The sequence below is a fragment of the Lissotriton helveticus genome, chromosome 3_1 (assembly GCF_964261635.1).
Source record: "Lissotriton helveticus chromosome 3_1, aLisHel1.1, whole genome shotgun sequence".
NCBI classification, from domain to species: Eukaryota; Metazoa; Chordata; class Amphibia; order Caudata; family Salamandridae; genus Lissotriton; species Lissotriton helveticus.
The window spans coordinates 385,049,526-385,075,830 of record NC_136061.1 but is presented as its reverse complement, the minus strand read 5'-3'; the positions used below and the strand labels follow the sequence as shown (position 1 = coordinate 385,075,830).

General features: G+C 48.0%; 1 protein-coding gene across 1 annotated transcript in view; it reads left to right on the top strand.

The window, feature by feature from the left end:
- The window catches only part of LOC144823021 (kinesin-like protein KIF12), a 182,039-nt gene that overhangs the window by 72,076 nt on the left and 83,658 nt on the right, over window positions 1–26,305 (top strand). Inside the window, exons 9-11 of the mRNA XM_078681147.1 lie at window positions 255–384; window positions 6,453–6,560; window positions 11,800–11,899. Coding sequence (XP_078537273.1) covers window positions 255–384; window positions 6,453–6,560; window positions 11,800–11,899 — 338 coding nt within the window. The remainder of the gene's footprint in view (window positions 1–254; window positions 385–6,452; window positions 6,561–11,799; window positions 11,900–26,305) is intronic.

The following is a 26,305-nucleotide window of genomic DNA, read 5'->3' as shown; positions in this document are numbered from 1 at the left end:
TCTGAAGGGAAAGGGCTTTACATAGCCCTGCTCTCTTTGCTTTTTGAAGACTGTCTTTCATTAGGCTTAAGTTGGTTGAGATGTTATTTCCATATATGTTCCTGGGGCTAAAGAGACCATCCTTAAGACCCAGGAACATAATAACCAGGAAATGGTAAAATAATAAAGTTTGATTCCTGTTCAAATGTTGGGTGCAAGTGAGGGGCCAGCCACTGGTTCAGGTAAGATGAACATGTCTGTGCTTTTCACTGCAGAGCTCCTCCAGAGGCACAGCGAGAGCAGAGAGGGTGTGTCCGAGGAGCTCTCCAGCGGTGGCCCCCCTGGTCTGGAGCGGGGCCTTTATGGTATGCTGCAGGAGTTCCTGTCTGAAAATGAGAAGCTCAGGTATGTGTGTCCTCATCTAAGGGGGGTCTCTTCTAACTTTGCCTTGGAGCTGCCACCTCCGGCTTCTTACCTGTATGTTTTTTAGTCCTGAAAACTGTGAACTTCTTCTTTTTCTGCCTCAGAGGCTCACCTCGGCAAGTCTTTTTAGGCCTCACCTACCAACTGCTTCAGCTCTCTGTTGTCGAAGACAGTTAAGAGTAGCATGTGGTGAGAAGGGTGGATCAGAATAACAGACAGTGGTGACAAGGTTAGCAGCAAGGGTAGTTTAGCAGCGACAGGTTTAGTAAGAAGATTGGAAACAAGGGTAGATTAGAGTGACCGCTGGTGCTAAGAAGTTTAGAAACAAGGGTGGTTTAGAATGACAGGTGACCATACAAATGTGGTTTAGGGTGATAGGCAGTGGTGGTGAGTAGGTTAGAAATCAAAAGGTTTATATGGACAGGCAAGAGTGCGAGAATTAGACAAATATTGTAGAGCAGTCCTAGTTAAATAGACCGAGGAGGGACAGAAGAGGATGTTGCTACTAATGAGAAAAAAAGTCAAAGAAATTGGCAAAGGGTGTCATGGAGGAAGTGGTTTAAAATAGGTCACTTAAGGAGCAAGAGTGTTAAAACATTTCTATAAAAATCAGGAGAACCATAGGATAAAGGAAAGATGAAAAGAAATATAAGAGACTCATAGTGAGTGAGACACAAGCATTGCAGAGCAGTTGCTGGCTGTTGTCCATTGGATCTTCGAGTATGTAATACTTATGGATGAAGGATACATTTAAATCTCATGTTCCCTTAAGCTTTGTCTTCCCGCTGTCTGTGTTTTCCCTAAAAGTGATGGATATCAACCTGGAATAAAAGTGGGATCTTCCCTCATTAGGTCTCACCCTATGCAACGCGCATGCGTGCTGCTTAGGAGGAGACCTAATGCCATCGGTCCCCTTTTTAAGTCACAACAGTGCAAGCGTTCCATTGCCTTCAATGGCAACGCGTGCACCTGTGGCTATTCCTTTGCGGGCTCGAGCGCTGACACCATATGTTTGTAATTTAGGTCTCGTCCTACGCAGCGCGCATGCGCTGCATAGGAGGAGACCTAATGCCGTCCGTCCCCTTTTTGAGCCACAACAGTGCACGCATTCCATTGCCTTCAATGGCAACGCGTGCACGTGTGGCTATTCCCTTGCGGGCTCGAGCGCTGACACCATATGTTTATAATTAACTTGCAAACATATGGTGTCAGCACTCGTTCCCATAAGGGAAGCAGGCGCAGGAGCCCTCCTCTTTCCCTCCCCCTGCTGCCAGCGCGAGGAGCAGCGCGCTTGTTTGTTTATGTCAGTCCCCCCGGGGCGCGAGCAGGCATCCACTTCTGTATTTTAGCTCAGATCAGCTGAAATGACAGAAGTGGATGCCTGCTTGTGCCCCGGGGGAACTGCAGGACACGAAAGGAAGAAGGAGGAGGGCTTGCCTTTATTTAAGGCAACTAACAGCAACAGGGCTTTCAAAACATGAACCTAGCCTGTAGACAGCGACTGTGCAGCCCAACCTAAACATTAGTAATGGGCTAACATGTCTGTCTCTCAGTGTCTCAGTTATGGCAGTGACTGACTGTATGGTGAGGGGTGCTCCGGACGAAAGCACAGCAATTTCTGCATGCGACATGACTTCAGGAATAATTTGTTTGATGTGGATCACAAAGGCAGAAATCTTTGGAGTTTGCCATGGGGAATGCATATTTTGTACAGCTCATTGCTGCTTTGTGCTGTTTTATTTATTTTTTCATTTAAATTGTTATATAAATCTGTATAAATATGCCGAACCGGTAATTCAGTTGAAAAATCAGTTTTGATGAATTATTTTCACATTCAACTGATAAAAATGCGTAGGAGCGTTTGCTATCTTACTTTATATGAATAAGTCTACTGCAACCTGCACATTTCTCGGTAAAATCTATTTCCGTTATAAGGATTTCCAAAAAAGTACACTCAAGTACACATGACAGTATGCCGCGAAGCTACCAGTGATGACCCACAGCAATAATGTGTAGATATCCCCTGACACACAGGTGTTTTTTTCATGTTCAGACAGGCCATGCTGTGTGTTTAAATGGCGCATTCTATTACATATTTGCTCAGGCGCAGAACAAGCAGTCTCTTATCACCCGCTGCTGCTGTTTGCCGCCGTGCACAAGTATTTGCAGCTGAGCTGACAAGGGAATAAGGATGCATAACGACACACCCCAGTCAAGCATCATCTCATCCACCCGGAAACAATCCCACAATCTTGCTCTTTTTGAGTGATCATTCTTGTATCATAACAGATTAAGGCCGCAGTTACTTTGGATTATGCTTAATCTAACCTTGATCCGTTCACATTTTCACCTGCAACGCAAGAGGCCCAGAAGTCAATTGCCGGGGCTTAATTTACAGTGACAGTGAGCTTGCCTTCCACGCTCTAATTATCTGGATTAAGAATAACACTTTTGAGTAATTATTTTCACATTGGATAAACATTAAGCTTCCCCGGCTGTATCGGAGTACTTTTCCTAACATGAAATAGATCCAGGCAGGCTTAGGCAAACATAACTGACAGCAGTGACAGCTTAATCTGGAGACACTCTCTCACAGACACTCTCTCTTAGACACTCTCTCACAGACACTCTCTCACAGACACAGACACTCTCTCACAGACACTCTCACAGACTCTCACAGTTTCAGACACTCTCTCACAGACACTCTCTCAAAGATTCTCACAGACTCTCTCACAGACACTCAGAGACTCTCTTACAGACACTCTCTCACAGACAGTCTCTCACAGACTCTCACAGACACTCTCTCACAGACACTCTCACAGACTCTCACATGCAATCTCACAGACACTCTCTCACAGACTCACACTCTCTCACAGACACTCTCTCACAGACTCTCTCTCACAGACACTCTTTCACAGACACTCTCTCACAGACACTCTCTCAGACTCTCACACAGACTCTCTCTCACAGACTCTCTCACAGACTCTCTATCACAGACTCTCTCTCACAGACACTCTCACACAGACACTCTCTCATAGACTCTCACAGAAACTCTCTCACAGACTCTCACAGACACTCTCTCACAGACACTGTTACAGACACTCTCTCATAGACTCTCACAGAAACTCTCTCACAGACTCTCACAGACACTCTCTCACAGACACAGTTACAGACACTCTCATAGACACTCATAGACACTCTCATAGACACTCATAGACACTCTCACATACACTCTCACATACACTCTCACAGACACTTTCTCACAGACTCTCTCTCACAGACTCTCTCTCACAGACACTCTCTCACAGACACTCTCACATACACTCTCACAGACTCTCTCTCACAGACTCTCTCTCACAGACACTCTCACAGACACTCTCTCACAGACTCTCTCACAGACTCTCACACTCTCACATACACTCTCTCACAGACACTCTCTCACAGACACTCACAGACACTCTCTCACAGACTCGCACAGCCACTCTCACAGACTCTCACAGACACTCTCACAGACTCTCAAAGACACTCTCACAGACTGTCACAGACACTCTCACAGACTCTCAAAGACACTTTCCCACAGACTCACACTCTCTCACAGACACTCTCTCACAGACACTCTCTCACAGACTCTCTCTCACAGACTCTCTCTTACAGACACTCTCTCACAGACACTCTCTCACAGACTCTCAAAGACACTCTCTCACAGAAACTGTCACAGACACTCTCATAGACACTCATAGACACTCTCATAGACACTCAGACACGTATAGACACTCAGACACTCATAGCCACTCAAAGACACTCTCACAGACACTCTCAGACACTCTCACATACACTCTCACAGACACTCTCTCACAGACTCTCTCTCACAGACTCTCTCTTACAGACACTCTCTCACAGACACTCTCTCACAGACTCTCAAAGACACTCTCTCACAGAAACTGTCACAGACACTCTCATAGACACTCAGACACTCTCATAGACACTCAGACACGTATAGACACTCAGACACTCATAGCCACTCAAAGACACTCTCACAGACACTCTCAGACACTCTCACATACACTCTCACAGACTCTCTCTCACAGACTCTCTCACAGACTCTCTCACAACAGACTCTCTCACAGACACTCTCTCACAGACTCTCACAGACACTCACACACAGACACTCACTTACAGACACTCACTCACAGACACTCACTCACAGAAATCACTCACAGAACTCTCTCACAGACTCTCTCACAGACACTCTCTCACAGACTCTCTCTCACAGACTCTCTCACAGACTCTCTCACAGACACTCTCTCACAGACTCTCACAGACACTCTCTCACAGACTCTCGCAGACACTCTCTCACATACTCTCACAGACACTCTCTCACAGACACTCTCTCACAGACCCTCTCAGACACTCTCTCACAGACTCTGACAGCCACTCTCTCACAGGCACTCTCTCACAGACACTCTCTCACAGACTTTCACAGACATTCTCTCACAGGCTCTCACAGACTCACAGACACTCTCTCACAGACACTCTCTCACACCCACTCTCTCACAGACACTCTCTCACAGACACTCTCTCACAGACTCTCACAGACAGTCTCTCACAGACTCTCACAGACACTCTCTCACAGGCACTCTTTCACAGACACTCTCTCACAGACTTTCACAGATATTCTCTCACAGACACTCTGTAACACCCACTCTCTCACAGACACTCTCTCACAGACACTTTCACAGACTCTCTCTCAGACTTTCTCTCACATACTCTCTCTCAGACTCTCTCTCACAGACTCTCACAGACACTCTCCCACAGACTCTCACAGACACTCTCTAACAGACACTCTCTCACAGACACTCTGTCATAGACTCTCACAGACACTCTCTCACAGACTTTCACAGACATTCTCTCACAGACACTCTGTAACACCCACTCTCTCACAGACACTCTCTCACAGACACTTTCACAGACTCTCTCTCAGACTTTCTCTCACATACTCTCTCTCAGACTCTCTCTCACAGACTCTCACAGACACTCTTCCACAGACTCTCACAGACACTCTCTAACAGACACTCTCTCACAGACACTCTGTCATAGACTCTCACAGACACTCTCTCAGATACTCTCACAGACTCACTCTCCCACTCTCTCACTGAGTGACTCATTCTCACTGACTGACTCACTCTCTCTCACTGACTGACTCACTCTCTCTCACTGACTGACTCTCTCTCACTGCCTGACTCTCTCTTACTGACTGACTCTTTTCACTGACTGACACTCTCTCTCACTAACTGACTGACTCTCGCTAAAACACTGACTATTGCTTAAAGATTGACTCTCGTTTAAAGACTGACTCACTCTCACTGACTGACTACCTCACTGACTCACTCTCTCACTCTCATTCACTCTCACTGGCTGACTCTCACTCTCACTCTCACTAACTGTGACTGACTCTCTCACTCTCTCACTGACTCTCACTCTCACTGATTAACTCTCTCACTCTCACTGACTGACTGACTCTCTCACTCACACTGACTGACTGACTGACTGACTAACCTTCACCCTCCTGTTATTTATGACCCCCATAACAAAAAAAAAAAACAAGCAACCACTGGGACAGGCAGATACAAGTTGCCAGCATTGAAAGGACAAAAAAAACTCAAGACATTATTTTTAATACTTTTTTAATATGGTCGTTTAGTTGTACATAATGGTTTTTGGTCATATCTAAGGTAACAAAAATGCTTCTGACACTTGTTTATTATAACTTTTCAGCATACTGCAAACTTCTGTACATCAAAGTTTAAAGACATAGGTAAAGTTAATATCTATGGCTAAACACTTATAAGTTCCCAAAGGCGAGACCTATTGGCTATGCCAATGCTTGTTTTTTCATGCTACCGTTTGTGGTCACTTCCCTGGGATCTGACTTCACACTGCACTGTTACTTCCAGTCCAGGTTCAGACTATAAACTGCTGAGCTGTTGTCTGTGGCACTCTATGATTGTGTCCCACTCCCACCTTAAGTGAATCGGTTCCTTTCATTTCAGGAGAGAAAACCTGGTGCTGATGAACAGTAACAACAGCGCAAAAAATGTCACTAGAGCCCTAAGCCACGAGAATGATCAGCTGGTGCGGAAATTGGAGGAACTGGAGAGGTGAGACTAAAGGACCTGATGGATGGTTGAGAAGAAAGGATGAATGAGTGATGTATCAATGATATGTCTCCAGTGCAATGTTTGAGGCATTGGTTGAATGTTTACTCCAGGGAGGGAGAAGTTAATTGGTTATAAGGTTACAATGCTGGTACACCCCTGAGGCGGAAAGCTGGGGGATTAAGGTCGGAATTGAGTTTAAACGCTGACTGTGAATATTGGTTGCACGATTAAACTGTAATCAATTTTAAATGATATTGAATTGCACGATTATAACTGTAATTTAGTTTCAAAGGATTTGGTCGGACCAAGGTGGAGTGTACGATTTTATTATCATCTTTAAAAACGAACTTGTTTGCACTATCGTTTTTAATCTTAAATTGCACTTACCACTTTAGTTTCTAACACGGTGGCGCCGGGTATTTACACTGCTTGTGCACTATCTCCTGACCCGCGTGCAGCCGAGAAGGCGCAGTCACGGAAGGAGGCACAGGGACCCGCCATCTTGGAGGGAGGGGAAGGTCTGCGGACTAGTTGTCGCAGCCTCCCGCCCTCCCAGTGGCATAAAACAAGCAGGAATCGGCGGGCTCATTCTGGTACACCCCTGAGGCGGAAAGCCGGGGGATTAAGGTCGGAATTGAGTTTAAACGCTGACTGTGAATATTGGTTGCACGATTTAACTGTAATCAATTTTAAATGATATTGAATTGCACGATTTTAACGGTAATTTAGTTTCAAAGGATTTGGTCGGACCAAGGTGGAGTGTACGATTTTATTATCATCTTTAAAAATGAACTTGTTTGCACTATCGTTTTTAATCTTAAATTGCACTTACCACTTTAGTTTCTAACACGGTGGCGCCGGGTATTTACACTGCTTGTGCACTAGCTCCTGACCCGCGTGCAGCCGAGTAGGCGCTGTCACGGAAGGAGGCACAGGGACCCGCCATCTTGGAGGGAGGGGAAGGTCTACGGACTAGTTGTCGCAGCCACCCGCCCTCCACCGGCCAATATAAAATGACCATGGGGACTCGTCCGCGCAGCGGGCTTGCCGGCGGCGCGCCAAAGGCAAGCCCGTCTGCGCCCGTCCGCGCCGGGCCCGCGCTCAGCGCCACCACCCCTGGCTGGACTCCCCCAGATCCTAATAGGAGGGTCACATACAATTGAGCGCAGCTCTTGAGGCTGCGGAGGGTAGGTGAGCTATAGCTGTATTACCATGGCCCCAGACAATGAGCGTCTGGGAGGCATGCAACACTGTCCTGTTTGTAAAGTTAACCTTCCACCGATTATCGGGGGTAGAACTAGGGCCTTCACCAATTCTCATATGTCCAAAGAAAGTCGAAGGGATCAAATTACCAACTGTCTCCTTATTAACGCCAGATCATTGGTAAAGCACAGCATTGAGTGTGCTGAGCTTATTTTGGACAGAAATATTCAAATAGCCTTTATCACCGAGACGTGGACGGATGCAGCGTCTGGCCCCGATCTGGTAAAGGCTACTCCACCTAACTACTGTAACTTTGTCCTGGATAGACCGGGTAAAAAGGGAGGGGGTCTGGCTATCATCTACCAAGCGTCCTTTCAAGGAACTTTCTTCCCAGTGACCTCAGAGGCATGTGAGGCCCTGGGGTTTAAGTTGGAGCTCTCCAACCATCACTCCTTTAAGGGTTGTCTCCTGTATAGACCCCCGGGGACGAAGTCTATTTTTCTGGAAGCAGTGGGTAGTATCTTGGAGGAAGCCCTTTGCACCAACTTCTTTACGGTTTTGGGCGACTTCAATTTCCATCTAGAAGGAAACACTAATGTGGACACTATGGCTCTAGTGGAAGTGATGTCCACAGTGGGTTGACCCAGCGGGTCTTTGGGCCATTGCATCAGGCCGGCCATACATTAGATGGGATATTCTCGAATAATCCCAATCTGATATTTTCTAAGGCTGAACCTGTGTCCTGGTCAGACCATGGGGTGGTGTTATTTACCATCCTCAGCCCTCTGGTCAAGAAGAATTTAAGAGAGGGGCAACCATCTAGGATGTGCAGGGCCTGGAAAAACACTGATGGGACAGCCTTGGAGGACTTGTTGATAGCCTCTAGGCCAGTCATGCAAACTGATGTGGGTAAAGCTACCACCGAATATACAGAGTGGCCTGTCACAGGTTAGTCCCGCCCAAGAAGTGTAGGCCTACCAGGTCGGTACCTCGGCCCCATGGTACTCAGCTGAGCTTAGAGAAAGGAAAACAATATGTAAAAAGTTTGAAAGGATCTGGCGAGTGAACTATCACGAACTTGATAAAGAGAGATTAAAAAGTAGCCTTAGGTCATATAAAGAGAATATCAGGAAGGCCAAGAGTGATTATTATACGGATAGAATTGAGAAGGCCAAGAACTCAGCAAAGGAACTTTTCGACACTGTGGTCAGTCTAACCTCCCCTAAATCGGTGACTGTGCCCCCCAATATCGAACTCTGTGAATCACTGGCTGACTTCTTCTTGAATAAAGTTCAAGCAATTTTTTCCACACTTGAACCGCAGGGGGAAACATCACTTACAACGCAACTTTTACCACGCAATGCTTTTACATCGCAGCTTTTACAACGCAAACCATTACAACGCATTGCGCTGGGGGGCGCTCTAGGAAAGGGAATATATTTAATTTACTATCCAACACCTTCCCTACTATCCACGGGGACTGGAGTTGGAATAGTAAATTAAATAATTCACTATCCAGCGCCCCAAAGCACTATGCGTTGTAATGGTATGCGTTGTAGAACTCGCGTTGTAAAAGCATGCGATGTAAAAGCATGCGTTGTAATGTCGTACATCCAACAGCAGGTGACCCTCAGCCGCGCGGAGGAGTCCCACAGGGCTCCCCCGGCTGGGACCTCGGAAGAAAAATTTGCTGCCTTCAAGCCAGTAAACTCTGGTGAGGTCTTAAAACTCCTGATGGCAACCAAGTCCGGCTCTCCTCAAGATCCCTGCCCTACGTCAATTGTAAAGCTGGCAGGCGTCACTATTGCAGACTCTCTAACTGGTATCTTTAATTTAATGTTTGAAAAGGGCGACTTTCCCACAGTGTGGAAGCGGGCATCCATCCGTCCACTACTTAAAAAACCCTCGCTGGACATTATGGACCCCAACAGCTACAGATCAATTGCCAGATTACCACTGCCTGCAAAACTTGTTGAGAAAATCATGAACTCCCAGCTCTGTTCCTTCCTGCGTCACTCGAAGGGTCTAGACCCGGCCCAACATGGGTTTAGAGAAGGACACAGCACTGAGACCGCCCTGATCAAATCTACAGAGGAGGTCCGAAAGGTGCTTGACGATGGGGGCAAAGCAGTGTTGATCCTTTTGGATCTGTCAGCAGCCTTCGATATGGTTCACCATGCTCTGCTGGTGGACCGATTGGAGGGCTGCGGGATCCAGGGGCAAGCACTCAACATTCTGAAGGCCTTTCTGAAAGACCGGGTACAAGTGGTGGCTATGGGGGACTTCGAATCAAGACCTTTCGAACTCCCCGGGGGGGGGGTCCCTCAGGGATCCTCCCTTAGCCCCACTTTATTTAATATCTACGTATCCTCTCGTGCCCCGGTGATCCGATCCTTCAGGTTTGAGCTAACTTCCTACGCAGATGACACCCAGATCGTGGTCTCGGTGCTTCCGGAGAAAGAGCTGGGGGTTGAAGCCAGGTTTCAGGGCTGCATGTCTGCAGTCAGTTCTTGGATGGCAAAAAGTTGCTTAAAACTTAATTCCTCCAAGACTGAGGTGCTTGTCTTTGGGTCCAACTCAAATCTGTGGAGTCCCAGATGGTGGCCAACAGATATGGGAGCTCCGCCCACTCCAGCTCAAAAGGTGAAAAATCTGGGAGTCATTATAGACAGCCAACGTTCTTTTAAACCCCAAGTTAAGGCGTTGACCTCTTCCATACATTGGATCTTGAAAACCATTAGGAAAATGCTCCCCTTTTTACCTGAGGGAAGCAAAAAAACGGTGGTGACGGCACTCGTTCTCTCGCGCCTCGACTATTGTAACAGTCTCTTTCTCGAGGCCCAACAGGGAGTGTTGAATAAACTTCAGGTCCTACAAAACGCGGCAGCCCGCCTTATTGGAGGCTTACCCAAGTTTTCATCAGCTACCAAGGAACTGGAGCAATTGCATTGGCTCCCGATGCGGAAGAGGATTATGTTTAAAGCCCTCTGCATTGTCTTCAAGGCACTGCATGGCTTGGGTCCAGTGTTTCTTCAGGATCATTTCCAGAGGTATAGACCAGAGAGACATCTGAGGTCTGCCAGTATGGGACTGATTAGAACTGCCCGGATCAGGAAGGCACGCTGGGGGGGCAGGAGCTTTGTTGGAGGAGCAGCAAAGGCATGGAACTCCCTCCCCCTGACCCTTAAATCAATCACCAATCTGTTAGCTTTCAGAAAAAATCTCAAAACATGGCTCTTTACCCTCTAGCCGGGGAATCTTAATCTCAGGGAGTTACCACTTCAGCGCCAGGACACCAGTTGGTATTAGTGTGCTCTACAAGTGTTATCAATAAATAAATAAATAAATAAAAGAATGAGAGAGTCTGAGTTTGTTTACTAAGCTGATGGTGAGATCTATACATTCACTGAGTAAAGAAGGCATACGTATGGGCTGTGAACCTGAGGATTACCAATATGAATCATGTGTGGACACAGTAGCAGTTCCTTCAGAAAGGCAATGGTCCTTGGGTTCTCTCAAATGTCCCTCAAGTATAGAGCACTGAAATGAAGTAGGAAATCCGTATTGTAAGAACAAGTGGAGACTTATTTAACTGGGATAAGTTCACTCAAACGCCCTTGTTCACCTATCCTGGTTCACCAGAATCCATTCAAACTTCGGGATCACCATGGAAACCCTTCCATAGCATTCCAACATTGGCATTCTATATACAAAATGCAATCTTACATGACTGTAAACAATATAACAAGATACTACAAACACACACACTCAAATGAGAACAGTGTTGATTGTTGGGTAAAACAAGATATGACAGTGGCGTAGGGCACCACCGTCAGTGGCACCAGAATGCTGCTTTAAGAAGAAAAGGATACCCCGTGCCTTGTGAGTCTGTGCCAGTGTGCATGAGGCTGGCAACATTTTTATCATTTTCCACTATGTCATACAGAGTAGCATGAATGACTCTTTCCTGTGATGACTCTTGTGATGGGGACTCATAGTCGCTTAATGGTTTGTTATTTCTCTTGTTCTCTCGTAGGGTTCTCTCCTCCTCTCCAACAGTCAGTAGCCGCAGCCTCTCTGGAAACAGTCAGTCTTTGCGCATCTCTTCTCCAGACACTTCTGGACACTGCATGCCTGTAAGTGCCCATATTCCTTTAGATCACCTTGTGCTGGCAAGTGAATAAGTGTCTGATAATAACCATACAAAACAGCATGTCACATTCTGCTCAGTGATGACTGTGACTACAGCCAAACTCCATGGTAGGGCACGGCTCCATTTGTATTGGGGAGTAATGGGAATTTGTATTGAGCTATTGCTTAGCACTTGGGAGACACAAGTGAATATGAAGTCATTGCTAACTGTCAATGAGCCGGCCAATCTAGGCTCAGCAATTACTTAACCCATAAAAGGTGTGAGCCAGATGTAAGGTTTCATAGGTGATGCAATGGGAATCTCCAATCGGGTTCAGTGCCACATAGGAGTTGATGAAGGTGCTGATTAGAGGAGGTATCAGGCTGATGTTGAGGTAGGTAAACAGCCGTCACAGCGCATCCGTAAACCCACATGCTGTTACAACGCAGTCATAACAACGACTGTGTTGTGACAATGCATACCATTACCCCGCTAGTCGTTACAACGACTTGCGGAGGGGCGAGAAGGTGTTGGATTTAAAATCCAACACTTTCCCTACAGTCCGCACAGACTGGAGTTGTAATAGTACATTTTACTATTTGAATGAATATATCAGGGACACGTAATGGTTTCTCAGACAGTGATGTGAAGGTAATGACTGGTGTGGAGGCGCTGCTTTCGTGAGAAAGTATCATGGGCTCGAAAGCAGGTATACAGCTGTGTTAAGAAAATATTTTGTAACCTGTGAAAACTCCCAGCTTTTCATGCATTTGAACCTCTGTTTTCTGGCAAGCCTCCCTATTGGAGTTTTGCAATCTATAAACTTGGTTTAAATAGGATTATGAGTTGCAACCTGTAGTTTGATTGTTAATGAAAGGTCAGCTGCCTGTACACAGTTATAGTAAAGGGCTCTGAATGGGTTGTAAGAAACATGAATGGGGAGGGCATGTACACTGTTCATGTTGCATGTGTGGACTATGGTAAGCATGGACTGTGTCTGTAGTGCTTACTGGATGGAAAGAAGAAGACACTCCTCTGTGGGTCCCCTGTGTGTGCATGGTTGACAAAATGGAGGATGGGGAGAGCCTGTCAGACAGGCAGGTGGATTGTTCAACATTCCTGACTTCCTCAGAAGTGGAATAGGCTCCTGTGTAAGGAAAGAGGGAGACAGACACCAATTTGAAGTGCTTTATTATTTCTCCCTCCAGAGGTATTCGTGAAGAGCTTTTGCATTGTACTAGGAAGGCTTCTCTCTCTTTTGTGCCTCTGTTTTGGGTTTCTCTGAAACCCTCTTTCGGCTCAAGTTTGAGAGACAAAGGTGCTTATTAACAAGCCCATTGTGTTGCTGGTGTGTCACTTTTATTGACGCATCAGTAGGGCAATGGGCTTCCCCATATTTACAAGGTCATGGAAAGTCATCCTGTGTGACTCTTCATGGCCTTGTAAATATGTTTCCCTTTCATGCATAACTCCTGCGTGTGCTTTGTCATGTAGGAAGCAATATCAAAGCACAATAAGATTTAACAAAAGACAAAATTAAAACCAGCAATAACTTGGAAAGGTGCATGTTTAAGCAAAGTACAGGCCGGGTCGGACTGGGACAGAAAATGCTCCAAAATAGAGTGGCTCGCATTAGTAAATTAGATAACAAAAAGAAGTGTCCCATGTTAGCAAATCGGGGCAGTTTTCAGCTTAAAGAGAAGTGTATAAGTGTTTTTAAAGGTATAGAATGTGTGCTTCAATACAAGGGACATCACCTGTAAAACCTGGCACAGTAGACCTTAAAACAGCCCCGCAAACAACCCAAAAATGGCCTACTGACTTGTCAGACCAACCCATCGGGCACTGCCTGATTGCCCTATAGGCCAGTCCGTCCCGGTGTACAGGCTTATGTCTAAAATGAGATCCAGCAATAGGCGTGTACCAAAGATTCATGCATCATTTTAAAGGAATAATCAATCAAACTTAAGCTGTAGCAGTTACTATAGTCAGGTTACAGCAGCCTATTATCCGATTACATTTTGATCTTCAACACAATAGTGTCCCAATGAGACATCTCTGCAGTCTTCCTCACCCTGTATTTCAGAGGTCTGGTCAGAGTGTCTTCAGCCTGCGCCCTTTGAGCTATTTGGGAGCATGAGCCAACTTCCAGTGAATTGCTCCCATGGCTATCATCATAGCTTGGTCAATGAATCAGCACACCATCTTATCTGCTTTGGGTCTTGGTATTAACCCCAATAACACGCTTTTGGGCTCAATTAACATCTGCTTGATGGTCCAACCCATAACAGTTCTGTCACCTCACCCCAGAATGAGCTTATTGAGGGACATAATCATATCAAATAGGTCAGTGCCGTCCGGATTCCTTCCCGACCGAGCCATTCCGATGGGCTCGGTCAGGAAGGAATCCAATTTGGATTTATGGATTTTGGACGGCAGGCTCGGAGAGCTTGTCTGCAGTCCGGAAATCCTCCAGTACTCCCCTGGTCGCCTCTGTGCGACCAAGGGAGTACGATGGCAGCTTTTCACTGCCTTTTCGTGCCAGTCTGTCCGGCACAAAAAGGCAGTCGGAAGCTGGCTCTGGAGGCCCTCGGCAGGGCCCCCATGGGTGTGAGGCTGCCGGATGGCGGCCTGGGCGCACCTATGGTGCCCCTCCATTGATCCCTGCACCCAGTGGCAGGCACCTTGGGGTGCTGGCCACAGGGTGCAGGGATGAACTGCACCCCTGCTTTCTACATTGCAAGCATGCTTACCGGTCAGAAAGCATGCTTGCATTGTAAGGTATACAAATGCGACCAAACCCTGTTCGGTCGCATCTTACTAGCAGGGCTGTAACCGATGACAGCAGGTCAGTCGGTTACAGCTCCTGCCCGATGTCGGGCGGACTTAGGTCCGTCTGACATCGGCATTGGCCCCCTAGTGTAGAAACACTATACGGTGACCAGCCAGTCAAACTTTAAACTTTATTGAAAATAGCAACCAATTCCAACCTGTGAGAGAGAACAAAACAAAAACACCACTGAGTCTATTCAGGTCGGCTGTAGGCCAGGTTGAGCAGACAGGTGCAGCTGGGTGCACTTGACTTCAGGGCATGCATCAGTAGTTTAACCATGGTACTCTGGGCATAACATGCAGTGTGGATAAAGTCCGGATCTCTCAATCACCTGTCCTTGGGGCAGCAGTCCACATTGGCACTGTAGCTCTGTTCCGCCTGGTTTCACGGTGTTGAAGTCTATTTACTAAGTTCACTCTGATGGTGCATCCAGAGCAATGGTGGAGTCTGCCTCAGAGATATGTTTGAAGATGCTGTGTCTCCAGGGCTGGCCAACCTACAAAAACGGAGGATGACAGCATAGTGGTTAAGTGTCTTCTTTGATGACTGTGGTGCTTCCTAGTACCCACTGGTGGATGAGCTTCAGACTTTTCTCTCGTGCCAGGACTCCACTCTCACCTTGAGCCCCTTTCTGCCAGGCTGATATGGGAGTGGGTGGGGCCTATCGTCGGCTGTGCAAATGCGTCGCTCAGGAACTGCCAACAGGACCACATCCAAGTCACTCGGGCAGCCACAAAGTGCGGTTGTCTCAGGGTCTGTCTGCTCTGGCCATCAGAACTCTGGTGCATGTGCTTTAATCAGATTGGCCTGGGCTTGTGTGGATTGTTCAAAGCCTCTTATAGGCCCCACAACTGAGGTCACTGAGGAAGTCCGAATGGGACAACTGCCAAGTCTCCTCTGCAACCAAAAGGTGGATGGTACAAATGCGTGGGTTTGTTCTCTTCAGCATGCTCCAGGTTCACCGAGTCTAACAGAAGGTTTCTGGGTGGCCAGCCTCCCACGATGCCACGGATGACTTCTTAACATCTGATTGTTGGACAGGCTTATGATTCCACTCTGATGGTGTGATGGACCTTAGGTGATGTATGTGATGCACTTAATAAGGCCGACAATTTAAAAAAAAACCTTTTTTATTAGGTTTTATGAGTCAAATTCACAACAACCACAAAATAAAAGAAAAAAAAACAGCATACAGCCTTACAAAGTGAGTTACTCTGAAGCTGTGGGAGTTATGTCCACTGTCCAGTAAGTACACAGTCTTAATGCCAACAACCCGACTAGGGGCAGGCGGCGCGCTATACTCATATCACATTCACAATAGCATAGTGGCACAACCCTCCCAGGCAGCTCAGCATGCGGGCTCTTTGATGTACTCATTGCACCCCCTCTATTGTCACTCTGGGGTACACCCAATGCTTCATCTCCCGGACCCCCCTGCCCCCCTCCCTCGACCTACTCCAAATGCCCACTTCCCTTCGATCACACTCTCCATGTTGGGCATTCCCCATAGACTCCACTCGGTCCGTGTTTTATCCATCAGACCCCTGGCATATTCATGCTATCTTACTGTGGTACATTTCCTCCTCCCCCTGGAAGGCCGGCTCTGCAGGTTCTGCCTCCACATTCCCACTAGTTGTCTGTGCCATGAATAGTCCCCAGAAATGTTTTGGGCGATTCCGTGGTGGAAGTAACTCATTATAATGTTCCGACTGTGTACAGCAGTACAGCTTGTCGTGCGACCAATGTTTAACAGTGGGCGTTGGCCCTCTCATCCAGCACAGGGCCACCACCCGTTTAGCTATTAGCATGCCCATGTCCACCAATCTGCATACAGCCCTAGGTAATTTTTGGGAGTATCCCAAGAGTGCGAGCGCGGGATCCGGGGCCAGTGTCACTTCCACTAACCTACTCAACTCCTCGAAAATCTCTTTCCAGTATGCATTTACTCCCAGGCATAGCCATGCCAAGTGCAGGAAGTCCGCTGTTTGTGCATGGCATCTCTCACATTCTGCCTCCTCCCAGAGGCCATACCTGAATAGGCGCTCTGGGGTGTAATATGCCCTATATATTTAAAGTGAGTAAGTCTATGCCTGCCACGTAGTGAAATCCGCCTGGTGCTTATGCAGCAGTATCGCCACTTCTCGTCATCAATCGTTATTTGTAGGTCTCTTTGCCATGCAAGTCTTGCTGTAGTATAATGGTTCTCCCTAAGGGATATTGCTATTTTATAGAGATTTGTTACTATCTTACGTGGAGATACAGCCTTGATCACATAGGTGAGTTCAGGGACCTCCGGTGGCTCATCTGGGTCCTCCCCCAGCTGTTCCAACATGGCCCTGCGCACTCTGTAAAATTGAAATCGCTGTAGTAATGAGCTCCCTCCCCCCGGTCTCCGTAGCCTGTTCCCAGGTCTCCGCCTTCCCATCTCGGAATAAATCCCCTGTCACCAGAATATTCATTTTGTGTAGTGCACTTATCACTCCCTTGTCCCTACAGGGGATCAGCCATTGGGCCCACTCCACCGGCATACTTGGTGAATACTACAATGCACCCCCCTGTTGCTGCAGAAGGCAGTGCCATGCATGATTGGTGGCAGTAATAGAATCTAATATCCCGATTCTACGGTCAACTGGTTTGAATATCGTTGCTGTTAGGGGGAGTGGATCTGCAAAACGTTTTTCCATGCAGACGTGTGGGATATTCGAGTACCCGTGTATCCAGGTATGCATGTCTGCTCCCTGTGCAAATAAAGTTCGAAGTCTGGGGCGCCCAGGCCCCCCATACTGTACGGTAAAGTGAGGATTTGCCACCTCACTCTCGCTTGCTTTCCCACCCAAGCGAGTTTTATCATAGTTTGTTTCAATCTCTGGAAGAAGACACGAGGGAGCACCGTCGGGAGATTTGCGAACAGGAACAGCAGCCTAGGCAGCACCACCATTTTCATGATAGAGATGCGAGCCATGAGGGAAAGTGGGAGTCTGCACCAGGCTTCTACATCGTCCTCTAATTTACTAATGGCCACTCCGTGGTTTTCTCTGAACACTATCTCAGAGTCGGTATGCAGCCGGATTCCCAAATATCTAACCGAATCAGTAGTCCACTGCAGGGGGAACTTCATTTCAAATTCCTGCGTGGCCGGGGTAAGGGGGAAGGCTATGGACTTTTCACCCTCAAGCCCGAGAGTGCACCAAAGTACACTACTTCTCGAAGTGCCGCAGATAAGTTGTTCTCGGGGTCTCGGACGTACAACAATGTGTCGTCCGCGTATATGGAAACCACAATCCTGTAGGTAGGGAAGCCAATGCCCTCGTGTCTATGGTATTCTCGTAGTGCACACGCCAGTGGTTCCGCCACCAGGGCATACAGCAGGGGTGACAGTGGGCAGCCCTGTCTGGTCCCTCTGGACACAGAGTAGGAATCAGTGACCAGATTGCCCAGACAAATCCTTGCCATGGGTCTATTGTACTAGGTGCCTATCAATTGCAAAAACACCAATTCCAACCCCATCCTCGTTTGTACCTGCCGCATGAAGGGCCACTCCACGGAGTCAAAGGCCTTCTCCACGTCCAGGAACAACGCGACTGCTTTAGTGTCCTGCTTCACATGTTGCATAGTTATAAAGACAGTGCAGATGTTATATGTGAGGTTTCTGCTTGGGATGAATCCTGCCTGTTCCGGCACAGCCAGCAGCAGCGCTATGAGCGCTAGACGGTTAGCCAATATTTTCGCATTTATCTTTGTGTCCACATTTAAGAGGGAGAGGGGTCGGTACGAGTTGCATTCCTCCGGTGGCTTACCCGGCTTGGGAATGGCCACCAAGCTTGCCTCTCTCATCGATTGTGGCATGCATCCCGTCTCACACAGATCATCAAACAGTGTTGCCAGGTGTGGGAGCAGTAGATCTAAAAAAGCTATATAGAAACCTACCGTAAGCCCATCAGCCCCCCGGGGCACTCCCAGGCTTCATACTCGCGAGAGCCTCCACTATCTAATCCTTCTCTATGGGCAGCATTAGAAATTCTCTGTGCGTGTTCGTGAGGGAGGGAAGCTCAATATGTTCCAGGTAGTCAAGAATCTCCTCCTCCAGGTCCCCACTTCTTGATGTGTATAAGTCTGAATAATATTGTCAGAATCTTTTTGCTATATCTACTTCTTCCTTTAAGATCTCCCCTTCCGCTGATTTCACCCCCGTGATCTGTGTTTTACCCCGTTTCTCCCTCAGCACCCTTGCAAGAACCGAGCTAGTCCTGTCTCCCTCTCCATATATGCGCGCCGACGTGTACTTCCCCATATGCTTGATCTCCCTGTCCGCCTCCTCATGGTACTCTCCAGCAATACCTTAATCTCTTCTTCTAATACACTGTCGCTATCCTACTTCTGTCGTTCCTCTAGTTGCCCCAATTGCCTCCCCAAGTCTCTTAATCTTTGTCTTATGGATTTGAGGACCCTCGAGTGCTTGGACATCGCTATACCCCTGATGTACACCTTAAATGCCTGCCATATTGTTTGGAAGTTGTCCACAGAGCCAATATTCGACTTGAAGTCCACTTCAATAGCCTCCGCTAACTCCCCCCTAAAGATCCCTGAGGAGCACAAACTCCCTTGTCCTCATCCCTCCTAGACCGAAATGTAAAAAAACACAATCCCGTGCTTTCTCCGGCAACGCTCCCACTATCTGGAACTCTATCCCAAAAGAAATCCGTTGCAACCCCTCCTACCCTCTCTTCAAGAAAGAACTAAAAATACTTCTTCTTAACAAATATTGGGGTATCTAATGTTTCTGACACTTTACATGAACCAAGTATTAGGATATCTTATGTAAATTGACTCCCTGCCTGCTCACTCCCCTCTCCTCTCTATGCACCCCTCCTAACTCCCCCTCTCTTTACCCTCGTGCTCCTACTCTCCCTCCCTCTCTCCCCTCTTCCTACTAACTTTCTTTTTCCATTACCATCCCAACCTCTATCTCTATTCTCCCTGCCCCTTTTAGACACGCCGGCAATCAGTAACATTTTGTAACTCGTTCTCGCTTAAATCTCTTTAATCTACTTAATTGTTTTTGTGTTCTCATGCCTTGTAAAGCGCTCTGATACTCTTGGGTCCAGTAGCGCTATATAAAACCTTTGAAATAAATAAATAAATAAAAGAGGGGGTCCAGAAGTGAATCGAGCGGGAAGCGCCAGGTAAATGGTTGGATTGTTTTCTTCGGTGTGGTTAGGACCAGCAGCAACGGAGAGAGGTCAGAGAGAGTGCGCGGGAGGACTTTGCAATGTCGCAGTTGCCCCAGCAGGGAGGTGAAGGCCAACCAGTAATCTATACGGGTGTGTATGTTGTGGTAGGCCGAATAATGTGTGTAACCACCCAGTTCCGGGTTGCGCGTTCTCCGCACATCATTGAGGTCCATACATGACTATAATGCTGTCTAGCATTTGTGCAGCCGCAGTGGGTCTCCGAGTGGGGCCTGCCGATCTGTCTAGTTCCAGGTCTCATACCAGGTTAAAATCCCCACCCCATAAGAGCTGCACATTGTGGTAACTGCGGGCCGCCGTCGCCAGCGATGCATAGAACTCTGGGCAATCATAGTTAGGGCCGTATACATTCACTATCACCAATTCGAATCCCTGTCCCTTACACCTGGATATGACAAATCACCCTTCAGTGTCTGCCCTCAGCAGTTCTAGTGTGTTCTTTGACTTAGGGTTAACCCATTTCAGCACCCCCCTGGCGTGCGTTGTGAATCCGGCCGATGTTATATTACCCATAAGCCCCCTACTATGTAGCATTGCGCTCGTCTGTGGAAGGTGAGTCTCCTGTAGTAGGGCTACGTCTACATGCTGCCTGTGTAAATAGCTCAGGACCTTCCGCAGCTTCCGATGGTCGTTAATCCCCTGACATTCCACGAAAGCGCTCTTATGCTGTCTTCCTGCCTGGGAACATCTGCCTCAGCCATTTCCGCCATCCCTGCTATCGCCATACATATTAGACCCTTGTTCGTTGTGTGTACCTACACCGTGCACTGTACACAAAACCCACAACAGTCCCCCCCAATGTCCCGCAACTATCCATCGTCTCTCAACTTTCCCTTCCCCCACCCACAGCAGACCTCCCCCAACAAGGTCGTGCAGAGCCTTTGATCCCCCTCCCCACCCCTTAAAACTCCCCTCAAACATATCCCTCTGAAAACTTCTGTGGTGCTTAGCACGCATGGGCAGAGGTTGCTTAATTTCCAAATATTATAACGTTATCGCCTGTAGCTTGTTGCCCTCACCCGCCCTCGCTGTGCAATGTCTCATGCATTGTTCAGTTCCGAGGTTGCTCGTGTTTGCCCTTCGAACATGTACGTGTTTGTATCTCGTATGCACCCCTCACAATCCCCCGGGGCGGCAGGCTTCGTCTATACCATTGCGGGCTTGCGCGAATAATCTGAAGCAGAGTTTAACACTTATCGTTCAATGACTCAATTGGAGGTGCTGCCGCATTAACCCATTCTTTGCCATAAACTGTGTGTCTCAAACTCCCCCGCCTCCCCCCCCCGAGTGGGAGGAAAGCAAGTCCAATTGTCCCAGAGCCTCGGCTCCCTTCCTCTCACTCCTCCACCGCACCTTACCCTAACATATAGCAAGTGTTTTACTGCATCAGTCCTGCTCGTCCATCGGGCCGCCTGCTGCTTCGTCTAACAACTGTCTTTCAGGGCCTTTATGGTGTTATTCCGACCACCCCTTCAATGCCTGATGTAAGGCCTTGGAGTCCGTAAATAAATGAGATTTACCCTGCTGGTTGACCCGTTGCTTAGCAGGGTACAGCATAGCGTAGTCGATGCTCAAGTCGCACAGTTGTCTCTTCAGCGGGACAAAATGTTTGCGTGCTTCCTTCTCCCTTGCTGTGAAATCTGGGTAAATCGATATGTCCGAGCCCTCAAATTGCAGCAACCTCTTCTCCCTTGCCAGGAGCAGCACTGTGTACCTGTCTCTATAGTTAAGCAGTTTTGCTAGTATAGGATGCGGTGGGGCACCAGGCCGCAGGCAGGGGCCCAGTGAACGGTGCGCTTGTTCCACTATGAACATCGGCGAGAAGACAACCTCGCCCAGCAGCACGACCATCAGCTTCTCTACAAACAGTTCCATATTCCCAGTGGGGGCCCGTGATTCGTAGGTTGCAGCGTTGCGAGCGGGCCTCCAGATCCTCTGTTTTATCCTGCAGGGACTGCATGAGTTTCCCCAGTTGTTTGTGATCTGTGTCCAGTGTGGTGTGCGCTTCCTCCACTTCAGTGATCCTTCTTTCCGTCATGTCCAGCCTCTCTGCATGTTTGTCGATTCTTTCCACCTTTCTGTCCATTCTGTAGGTCAATGCATCCATGTTCGTGCCTAGTGACGCTATGCCATTCTGTAAGCCTTTCTCCATTGCTAAGAGTAAGCTTCATATGTCCGTGCCAGCAGTGTCACTCTCCGTGGCCGGCATTCTCGCTTTCTCAGCTTCGGCAGCGTCGAGGGACTTCGAGCGCTTTTGATCAAATGACAGTTTGGCTTGGGTTTTATCTTCTCTACCCATGGCGACCCGCAGTCCGTGACAGCTGCGTACGATTCCCCAGTATCCGTTTCCGCTGGCAACGGATCGAGCTAGCACCGAAAAAAAGTGAGGGGGAGGTTGTTAATCCGCTGGTGTGGTAGGTGGCTCCTCTTAGCAAGTGGCTTGCACACGTCTGCCGGGCCCAGGTGACACTAGGCCCACTCGAAGCCCGCTGCAGTCCCCCACCTCTGCGTTGCACGGTCTTGTGCACGCACTGGCGTCCGTAACCCGTACACTTCTGCTCACAGAAGGCGCCCTCGTGCTCTCAGGCAAACGTGCCTTGCAGCTCCTCCGCACCTCTGCAGTTTGCTCTGATGAGTGGATTCACCGCTCAGCCTTGCCAAACCTCTCCGACTCGGCTATGCCTCCAACTCCTATGCCGATGTACTGGCCCCCGCAGTATGCCCGCTAGGTCTTAACCGCTCGCTTAGGTCCACGTTATCCCCCCAGCACGGTCACAACGCCCTTGTGGAGGAGAGCAGGGGGGGCGCACACTTCTACCAAGAAGAGGGCCAACCAAGTCTCTCCCACAGCACCAGACTCACTGTGCACTGGCCTCCAGGTGCTCCCCTCTCGTCGCACCGTCGCAGGTGTCCAGATAATTCAATCGGGCCTGTAGTTTCCTCCATGTGGTTTTGCCCAGGGCGCCACCTGTACTCCACACAGTATTCTGGGTCACTTTACTAGGGCACAGTGCCCTCTCGCTTCCCGCACTTGTGAGTGTTCCGTGCGTTGTTGGAGGCCACCAGCACCACAGGTCGCACGTCACCAGCGGTCGCCCTCCCACACCGCAGCTCGTACTTTGGCAGCGCAGGGGCGTCTCCAAACTCGCTTCTGTGCCCCCACACCTCCACACTCCACCACACTCCTCGCGGTAGGTACCGCGGCACTCCAGCACTCGGGGGGGCAGCGGACGTCGAGGGCGACACGGCTCCATCTCCACCACCAGGTGCTGTCGCAATCTCGGTGCTCTGAGGGAAGGAGGGGGAGGAAGTCAATTCCTCTCGCCACACCGTCCGGACCAACCTCAGGGCACAACTCTATCGGGGGTTTATGTTTACCCCGTAGTGGACGATCTCCAGGCCTGCGCTGAAGACGGCGCCGCACGTACCGTAACGCCGCGCCGTCCCACCTCTCACTGTAGTCCGCGGTCCGGTGGCCTGCACACCCCCTCCGCCTCTCGTCGTGCTCTCTCCAGGCTCCCGCCACCAAATTCAGTCAGTGTTTCACCCACGAGTGGCGCTTCCTTTCCGCTCACCGGAACTTTCTCTTGGAGGCAGTTATCGGCCAAACAATGCAGGGTACTTATGAATCTTGTGCACAGCGAGACGGAGCTCGGGGCTCAAGCAGCCATCTTGGTCGTGAACAAGCTCCGCCCCCTAATAAGGACGACAATTACTGATAACTGTCAGTGATCTTCCTTGTGACAAGTCTGTTACACTTCTTTTCTCCTCTTCTTTCATATTTTTCTTTGCGATGTAGTACTGTGGCCTCGTGCCACTCTCTTCTCCTGTTACATCTTCTTTGCGCATGGAAATGTAAAACCTTACCACGCTCTTTAACTTGATTCTTTGACGACGTGGCAGCCTGCCACACTCTTCTTCTCATCTTCTCATCTTCTCTTTTCTCTTCCTCTTCAAGGCATGACCTTGTGCCATCTTGTCAGGCTTGTCTTCCTTTTGACCAAGCCTCTCAATGTGACTTGCACTTAACATGGATCTCCCTGGTCTCATCCTACCCCTAGGACTGGCTCTCTTCTCCTCTGTCTCCGGACCAGGCCTCTCACTGTGACCTACTTTTCACAGGGACCTCCCTGGTCGCATCTGTATGGACCTGGATTTTCTTCTCATGGACCTCTGCCAGGCCTTCTTTCTCCTACTGGGCCTCTCACAAGTCCTGTCCCTTCCCTGAGGGACCTTTTTTGTGCTTCACTCCCTGGCTGGATGCTCACCCTTCTTCCTTCACCTCGTCTTCACTTGAAGACGCACTGTTTGCGCCTCAGGGCTATGCTGTTCAAGTACAAGCACCTTTGTGCTGTTTTATTCCTCTTCCACTTCTTAGGCGCTGCCTTCCGTATGCTCTGCTGTGTGTGGTTTGGCTGCCTTTTAGGGTCTCTACCCTAACTGGGGCAGCTTTGGGCTTCTTGGGGCTCCTTGCTGGGGCGTTACAGTCTCTCCCCTATTTGCCGTAATGTTCAGCTGCCAACAGGGACGTGTGGCGCTCTCAGCACTTGTCCTGGCTGTTTCTCACAGCCTATGTCTCAAAGTCTCACCCACTGCCCTACTACCAGTGGGGTAGCATCAGTATCAGAAGTAGAAAAACACTGGTGGGCTGGCAGCTTCTCCTTTCACTGTGATCTCACTATTGCAATGCTGCAGTAAGACTACAGCTCCTCTTGCCACCTTTGCAGCTCCTGCTCACATCGGTCTGTGAAGGCTGGCTGGCTTTGCAGGGGGAGCGGGTGATGATTGTCACAGTTGGCGTGACTTCATGTAGTAAATGACTTCCAGGAGAAAAGGTGAATATCTTTAAAAGGTATTTATTCTTCTTTGTTGAAGCACCCACGACCAGACGCTCCCGCTCCGCTCCAGGACACCAAGCAACTGAGTAACGTTGCAAGAATCCTAGAGCAGGACGGCGGCATCTGAACATAGCACACAGTTCAAAGGCATACAACATCACATGTGTCCTCGCACTGTGCTACAGAGCGAGGACCTAACTACAAATCAATACACTACAACGTCTCCCCCTTTACATGGAAGACAAAATTCAATATTTCAAAATAGAAAATAAATGAACAAAATAAAGAAAAATATGAAAATGTTTATGATAAAACATAATCATTTAATCTTGCAGGCAATCGCCTGCAATGAATTCCCAATTCTGAATCAGATTGAATATTATTATTTATGGGTTCAGAAATTGAAGTAGGCAGGCCAGAAACAGTAGAATTGCTAACAGAACCAACCATTAGGTGCAGTTGCACTGATACTACTTGTCAGGAGTTTTGAGCCAAAAAACCGAATCACAGTGTACAAATTCTTCTCTAGTTAAATTGAGTAATGAGCGTGCCTGTGAGGTAGATAAATGTACCAGAGCTCTTTTGTTCCACCAACTTCTACTGCCAAGTAAAGCAGAAGCTTTATTGACCGATGTGACCTGAACAGGAAATGAGAATTTCGAAGAACCTTTGGTGACCTTCTTGGGATTTTTAATAAAAACCCAATCACCAACTTTCAAATCAAGTGAAACTAAATTTTTAGCAAAATCATGTTTAGGTTTCATGAGGTTTTGTTTTTGCAAAACTCTGTCAGACAAGTTTTCAATGTTAACCTTTTTGTTAAATACCTTGTTTGACAGGTTTTCATTGCCAAGATTGAGGTTACATTCTTCTGAGTTAACCAATTGGGACACAATGGGGAAACACCTGTTGTACAATGTGGGGAAATATTGTAGGACCACAACTTGGTTTCAAGAAAATTCATAACATCTTGGCGAGAGGATATGGCTGTTTGGATAGCATCTTTAACCAATCTGTTGGCTCTCTCCACTAAGCCATTAGATGTAGGGGAATAAAGAGCCACCTTATAATGAACAACATCATGTTCATTTAAAAATGAAGTAAACTTTTCAGAAGTAAAGTGAGAACCATTGTCTGTTACAACAATAGAAGGGGAACCTTCAATTAAAAATAACTTTCTTAAAAATGTTACAGCATTGGTGGAATTAGCTGAGTCACAGAACATGTGATACACCCATTTAGAATGGTAATCAATCAATAAAATAAGGTACTTCATATCATGGGGAAGTAACTCATACGGACCTGAAAAATCTAAGCACCCTTTTCCCAAGGTTTCTCTGGGAAGGGAACAGGATGAAGAGGAGTGTTCATGACTTTCCATTTTTTGTCAGAAAGCAAACACTCATGACAGGAGTCAATGAAAAACTTAACTTGAGATTCAATGGACAGCCACCAATAATGAGATTTAATGATATTTTGATATTCCAAGA